Source organism: Amphibalanus amphitrite, unplaced genomic scaffold (assembly GCF_019059575.1).
Source record: "Amphibalanus amphitrite isolate SeventyFive unplaced genomic scaffold, NRLGWU_Aamphi_draft 000059F_arrow, whole genome shotgun sequence".
NCBI lineage: Eukaryota > Metazoa > Arthropoda > Thecostraca > Balanomorpha > Balanidae > Amphibalanus > Amphibalanus amphitrite.
In genome coordinates, this window is record NW_024881555.1 from 8,746 (window position 1) to 16,303 (window position 7,558).

The window sequence follows — 7,558 nt, forward strand, 5'->3', positions numbered from 1 at the left end:
ACATTTGGTGCACATCTGGTACAGATTAGGTGCAGATTTGGTCAAATCAGGTTCAGTGTGTCTCTTAGCAGCTATCAGCAGGGCTGCACTAACTGCTTATATGCCCGCTTTGTCATATTATCAGAGAGCATCATCGAATAAAACACTGAAATAAATTCATAAAATGAAGATATTTGCTGTAAAAGAAATTAGGTGCAGATTTGGTCAAATCGGGTGAATTCGCCGGATAGCCCGTCGTGAAAACGGCTAATAGGTACTTCTCCGTGTTGAACCGTAAGCGCTTGACTGATTGAGACTAAGTAGAGGGCGACCGTTAGGGCTGTTTCCTTCTCAAAGTGATGCCCCATTCGGGCTTCAGTCGGCGTTCGATTATAAAATATGCAATGTCTGACCTCATTCCGCGGCTCATCCTACGCGGATCTGTAAAAAAAACCTGTAAGAAACCAACGATATAAGGAAACTAAAATAAGTAACGTGGTGATCGTGGAGATAGTCTGAATTGTTTGTTTGGTAAGCTTACAGTGAAATTTTCTCGTTTTTCTACGTGATTTGCTTAAAGGGACCCTCCCACCTTAACATTAGTTTTGAGTTGAGATAGCCAAGTTTGCGGCCAGGCTCAGAAACCACCATTTATCCTGGTCGCAACCCCCGCAGCTTTATGGTGTTCAAGAAATTTCTTCCCTTTACTTGCAGGGTGGGACCAGCGTGGTCCCTATCTCTTAACCATTACGGGGATCTGATGACGTCATCAGGCTTTCGAACGTCCGTTAAATGTTTGATTAAAACGTTTTGTAGCACGCGGTGGTATATGCTGCTTTGCGCGCAACAAATGCCGCACTTTCAAATAAAGTCGCTAGGAACAGCGGAGATCCCAAAAAGTAAACAAGAGTAAAAGTCTAATATCTTGAAAACCGGTGAATATTTTTCGATGAAATTTGGTAGATATTCGTTTTTGCTCTTTCTGAACCGAGCGACATCACTTTCATGCCAATTCATTAACTTTTTTGAAGGTGGGAGGGTCCCTTTAACTGCGTGGCCCCTCAGTGACGGGATTTCAGCTCCACGGGGGGGGGGGGGTGGAGGGCCAGCGGCATCACTGGGGGGGGGGGGCGGCCCCCAGTTAACACTTAACATGTTAGAGGAGGCCCTGCGCTAGGGTCTAGCTTTATTGGGTGACCTATTTACATATACGATTACATACAAATACCTTCCTATACTAAATGCATCTGGCTCAGCAATATTTCCAGTCCAAATGTTTCGGCGGTCTGCAGGCTAGCGGACACTCTTTCATCACGGTCCGTACGATCCTGGTGTACTGAGAGCCGACGAACTCTGTCATGTTGGCGCGCTTTGTGGGAAACGGCCGGGTGAACGGGTACTTGTTGCACAGGTAGCTGTCGTGAGATATGACGTCACCGGTTCGCACCAGCACCGGCCACAGAATGGTCTTCAGCTGGCTCTGGTCCCATGATTTCTGCAACAACACCGGGTAAAGATGGTCAGATGTGCTTGGAAGATTTTTCTTAATAATGGGGTTGTATTTCAAAAAAAGCACCGAAGCCTTTGCCTAGCAACGAGTGTAATCCAGGAGTGACTGGGATTTCATGACGCGAGTGACTGGGGAAGGGGGGGCTGTCTCCATTTGGCCTTATTTTCAAACTTCAAACGGCTCCGAGGGTTAACCCTCGCCCTGGACATGCCCTGGCAGGGTATTTTTCATAACACGGCTTGGCAGGGGGGGGTCGATGCGACCCCCTCGCGATTGGCTCCTATGGCACCTAGAAACGCCAAATTTGGTAGGTAGGTGGGCCTCCTGGATTTCTCGCCCCTGTGCAAATTTGGTTGCTCTAGGTCAATATTTAGGGGGTTTTGCGGGGTATAAATGTAAAAATTTCGCTAAAAACAGGTCAAAAGTTTTTCGCTTATAACTTTCGATCTAAATAAGATAGAGCAAAAAAAAAAAGCACCAGTGAACTCAGCACGTCAAGGCGCGTCGAATGATATACTTTTAAGCTTGCTTAAGTGTACTTAAAGTTTTTCTTAATTATGAAGTAAACTTCAAATAATTAATTAAGTTCAAGTTAACCAAATTGCATCATATTGCATTTCATTCGATTCGGCTGATCACCAGGAACACAATGACACCTTTTTTTAACCCTCACCGGACCTATTGGTTTTCTACATACGCGCCGGCCGAGGGGGGGGGGGCGGGTACGACCCCCCCTCCCCGGTTCGCCCCTGGTGGAGCTAGCGCGTCGCGGAAAAAACGAGTGTGTGCGCCGTTACGAGACGCAGAGAATGGTACCCAATGTTAAGGTCCTAGGTCAACTAGTGACCTCTGAGGTCAGGTCAAGTGCCCAAGGTACGGGTCAGTTTTTGGTGAATAACTTCGCAAAAAAAAACGGCCGCAGAGCCGCGATTTTGGCAGCATTGTGTTCGCCTCGCTCAGGCGCGTGGAATAATATACTTTTTGTTCGGGTCAGGTCAACTTAGGGTGTTGACCTCAGGTCAAGGTCAGGTCAGCACCCCCAGGTCACGAAGTTGGTCGAAAGAGGTTATGTCGTATATCATTCGATTCGGCAGGTCTTCCTGAATCCATGGGTGGCTTTCCCGACTCGCTAGCTCAACTTGATCAAGAGTTATTGACGAAAAACTAATATGACCTTGATGACGTCATAAATGACGTCACGCAAGGTCAACATTGCAAAAGTGACGCATCTAAACTTGCAAGGAGTGCATCAAATCACGATTCTGTGTGCTTGAGATAGTTGGAGATCGTTCCCGGCGCCAGAATAGCAGTTTTCATTTTTCTCCATTGACTTCTACCTAATGGTGAGGTCACGAAAATGACCTGACCACATATGACCTTTAGGAAAAATCCGAGATATACAAGTTGTGAGACTCATAATGGATACTAGATCCTGCAAGTTTCATTTCCCTGTGACATCTCCTCTGGCAGTGAGGGCGTTGCGAAGTTGCGACATCTGAAGACCGTGCAGAGGTTCACTTATGACGTCATAGGTCATTGACCTGACCTGACCTAAAAATGCAGTTGGTGTCAAAAGATCCGGCTTGAATCAAAGGTCAAATATGCCAAGTTTCAGCTCTCTATCGCCAGCGTGTTCGGAGCTATCGCGAAAAAAAACCTATGTGGGGCGGCACCCCCCTCGGCCGGCGAGGGTTAAGCTCTAGCGTCATTATGTGCCAAGTTATTAGCAAAAACATCATTTGACCTCAGTTGACCTCATTTGACCTGACCCATGGATAAGTTCACCAAACAAAGAAGCACCAAGTGACCTGCTGTTAAGTACTGTGGTTTCAAAGCACAAAAGTGATAGAACGAAGCGGATATCTCCAGTATTTTCCGAATTTAGTATTTTCCCATAGGCTTAACATTACGACGTAATGACCTCTAACTGAACTCAGTTCAGTGACCTAAAAAAAAACGAACTATATGTTATACAACTCGGTGAACTTAGCATATCCTGAATGTTTGAAGGAAATCAGTCCAAAACTGTGAGTTGGACAGGTGCAAAAGAAAATTGAAATTTGACCATGACCTTGTACCTGTTTTTTGACCTGGTGACCTGACCCAAGGTCACCCGGACCTGAAATTTTCAGTTCATATGTAAAAAGGTTGCCCCATAGGCTGTGCCGTTTTTACGCTATCTTCGAAAAACCTTAGGGGGGGTCGCATCGACCCCCCCCCCCCTGCCAGGGCGAGGGTTAAGTTCCAAAACGAAGTCAAAAACCGAAACAACGAATCATGCAATAAAGAGACGAAAAGAGGAGAGGAATAATCCAAGTTTGCTAAGGCCCAAGTATGCCCTGCCTAATCTAAAAGTTCCGAACAGAACGGGCCTAACGGAGCCAGACGTGACGCGTCTGCTCGGGTCAAGAGCTCGGCCTAGAATGTGTGGGAATGCGCGGCTGACGCAGCGGCCGGGCCCCAGCGCAGGAGGTGAGCAGAAACGTCACAGCGCTGCAGCGCATCGGAGCGCGGATTGGTCAGCGGGGACCGCACTGCAGCACTGCAGGCTGCCGACACGCGGTCGCATCGTGCTAGGGGACAAAGTTCACTCCTGAGGCGCGCCCTGTGCCGCCCCCATCACCGGGGCGGGGTAGAGACGTCACAACAGGTTGTTGTTTTTGTTTTTCCTCCCGGTCACCGTCGAGGCGGTGACGGAGCCACGCGGCTCTTGTGGGCCGCGTAGCCGGCGGCCAAGGCCGCCACCACGTCGTCGCGCTGTATGTATACGTCTCGGGCCGTGCCTGTGATTACCCAGCGCACGGAGGCGCTGGGTAATCACGTGTGTCGAATTCCGTGCCGGCCGGCGACACACGTGGTTCTTGCATCATCAAGGGACGAGGCAACGAAAAACGCAGGGCACCACAAACTCACCCAGCTACCAGACCACAGTTCAGAATAGGACATAGCCTCGGCTCGACACATGGAATGGGGGCTAGTTACAGGGAATAAAGGAATAGTAAGACTATCCATCTATCGTATCGAAGAGGAACATTGTTATTGTTGTCGAGACAGGCAGGCAGACGCTATACGACGTCGTGACGTACCGCTTCATTTAATTTTCCTGTTTCGAGCATCTTCTGCCGGAGAGGGCGGTACTTGTCGTTGTAGCGGTTCCATCCGCCCCACATGCCGGCCAGAATCTCTGTTCCGTGCCACGGGTGATCCCGCATTACGTGGAACGTTTTGTTGGACTCGAGCCACTCAGTCACAGCGTCGCGTTCTCTCTGAAAAGAATACCGGAATCGGCAACATAAGTTACCGTTCGCCATAACACACCAAACAGGTATCAAATGTTTACACACGTCAGCTACGATATTTTTTTTTTTGACACTCGTATTAGCAAATCATCGCCTGTAAGATTTTTTTGTGAGCTTTTTTAGGCAAACCCATCGCTAGAGCTGTCCATCTACATCCATAGATTCGACCTTAATGCCAATGCATCTTTTGATCATTCGGTTTCATAACGTGATAAGTAGGTACGCTTTCATTGCTTCTCGATCATCAGCTTTTGGCTTAGGGCACAAAGGAGTGAAAGTTCATTCATATAAACGTCCCATCAGCAGTGCAGCCAGGACCCTGGCGACGGGGGTGGTGAGACTTGAGGAAGGGTAAGTTGAAAAAAAGAGTAGGTAGCCGTCAGCCGTAGACGACGCATTGTCTCACCTGCGTCAAAATGGAATCGAGGTCCCGCATCACGAACCGCTCGACGGACTCGTCCGCGATGACGGCAAATCGCCAAATGGACCCAACATGGCCACTGATGTCTCCGATTCCCGGCAGCTGGCGCACGTCACAGAAATCCACGTTCGGAAACCTAAAGGGGAAAAAATGGCAAGGAACAACAAAGAAGTAGGCTGCTATTTGGGTGACGAGCGAGCGAATGCATTTCCAAATAGTACTTGTGCACGTGCAAAATGAGGACTAAAACCCACTCGTGCGGGCCTTACCCATGGGCCCAAACGACTGGGCGCAATTGTTCCAACCGTTCTTTAGACCAAGAGATTACTAAAACATAGGACATAGTTTAATAATGTAAAAACGGCCTCTGCACGTGAGGACGTGCAGGCTAAAGGGGTAATTCTTACTCGCAAGTGACTTCGCAGGCTGTCTTATTCCATTCTGTGAAGTTAGCTTTGCCGTCGTGGAAGACGCGCATTGTCCAGCCGGGGTAGAACTCGAGGGAGCGCATCGCGTTCCGCTTGACTCCACTCAAGTAGGACTTGACGTCAGTCCCATAGAAGCTATAGGCAAGCACGTTCTGTCGCGCGCCGCGCCGGTCGGCGGTGGGCCCGCAGTTGGAGACGGTCGGCTCGGGAGGTTCGCCGTCCTCCGGCCTCCGCCACGGCCGGCAGGCGCACGGGCACGCCTGCGAGCAGTAGACGGCGCTGAGCGGCTCGCTGCCGGCACTGACCGTCTCTCTGCTGGAGCTGACCGTCTCCCTGCCGGCACTGAGCGGCTCGCTGCCGGCGCTGCCCAGTAGGCTGCGGAGCTGACTGTCGGCGGCACTGCGGATCTGACTGTAGTGCTGTCCCAGCGCGGCCGAACTCATGTGTCCGGATCCGGCCGAGTGCAGCAGCAGCATGGAGCCGGCCAGCAGCGCGACCAGCAGCACTGTGGTCCGGCCGCTGAGTCTCTGCGGCAGCCTCCCCACCGCCACCGGGATACAGAACCCACGACAGTCATGGCTCGAACTCTGCCGATGAAGAAATCTGCGTCAGGCTTCCGAGAGCATAATCACTTAGCAAAAATTCCATAATTCAAATGAATGAAAATAAATAGAGCTTAAATTTGTTCGAAAATGGCAGTTTATACTATTGTTTGAAAGGTGTAGTAGCTAGAAATAGCTCTTCGTTTGACAGAGACTGTGCCCTGAGAACGGCGTCGCACGCGTTAGCAAGGCTGAACCCAGGTTCGCTACGACAAAGGTTTTGCAGCGTATTCAGCCCTCGACTCTGCCTTTAGTTAAATGTTGTTTTTTTAACCAAAGGAAGAATATATATATATATATAACTGATCGGGCCGACGAAATTATTTGGAAACTCGGTTTGCAAAATTGACGGAGGCCCGAGTGTGGAGCACGAGGGCCGGAGTCGAGGGCCGAGGGGTGTAAAGTCAAACAACGTCCTGCCGGATCGGCGCGGCGACGCGCCGGCCGGCGCCGGCCGCCATTCGCCGCCTGACTGGGTAGACTGTGCCGTCGGTACTCGCCGACTGACCGACTGTGCCAGCGCCGGCCCGTTCAGTCTTTACACTGTGCTGCTTAGGCTTACAGCTGCTGCTACTGATCGATTCGCGTCAAAATATCTTTGAAGACTTAGAAATGTACAGGCAATCTTATGGTAAAAGAAATCGGAAATCGGCCGGAAACAGTTTGAGTCATGAGGATGTACGTACATACATAAACACTAATTGTGACGGAAACGTTTCCCGCGTCGGTCGATCCGCGCCTCAGCCGGCGACACCTTGACCCCGTTTCCATGGGCACCACTGATCCGGATCAGCAAATTTAAATCTTATTATATTTATTAAACTATTCGTTACATGATATAATTCCAAGTGGATTAGACTTATATAATCAGTCAATCCCTTATTTTTATTTTCATATATTGTCTAACTATACTGGATTAGCTAATCCATTTTTACTAATCCGGATCAGTGATGCCCATGGAAACGTGGTCCTTATCTCTTAGCAGGTCTCTGACGGCCATTGTTATGGCCAGATTAACTAGAGATTATCCATTTATGCTCCAAATGTATGCACTATGGTATAGTGAGATTTAAGAAAATCGTCCGCTAAGTTTTTTAGTTATGCGCGTGTAATCACAGAATAGTTCCTGACTAGAATGCCCATGGCAAATTTAACCACGCTGGACTTCCTTTAACCTTGAAAAAATTGACCTATGGTGGTGAAATTAGCACATACCTTATAAAGTTCCCCACCGCCCTCACTCACCCTCTAACTTTCGTCTTTTTAGCTCCCATAGCAGCTGAGAACTTAGGTGGGGGGGGGGGGGGAAGACATTCGCC

General features: G+C 49.3%; 1 protein-coding gene across 1 annotated transcript; it reads right to left on the reverse strand.

Moving 5' to 3' along the window:
• Nucleotides 1–1,082: 1,082 nt before the first annotated feature.
• On the reverse strand, nucleotides 1,083–7,239 carry LOC122378412. The gene is made up of 5 exons (XM_043359434.1): nucleotides 7,234–7,239; nucleotides 5,617–6,224; nucleotides 5,195–5,345; nucleotides 4,576–4,755; nucleotides 1,083–1,474 (listed from the first exon to the last, which is right to left on the reverse strand). Exons 1-5 carry the CDS (start codon nucleotides 7,237–7,239, stop codon nucleotides 1,232–1,234), a joined length of 1,188 nt encoding a protein of 395 aa, XP_043215369.1. The 3' UTR covers nucleotides 1,083–1,231.
• Between the last annotated feature and the right edge of the window lie 319 nt (nucleotides 7,240–7,558).

Bases quoted from the DNA above. Each gene is read 5' to 3' on its own strand.
- LOC122378412 (XM_043359434.1), bottom strand. The intron at 5,346-5,616 runs GTAAGAATTACC...TTTCCCCTTTAG, and splicing joins GCCTGCGAAGTCACTTGCGA to GTTTCCGAACGTGGATTTCT. The intron at 1,475-4,575 runs GTACGTCACGAC...GTGTTGTTGCAG, and splicing joins CAGGAAAATTAAATGAAGCG to AAATCATGGGACCAGAGCCA.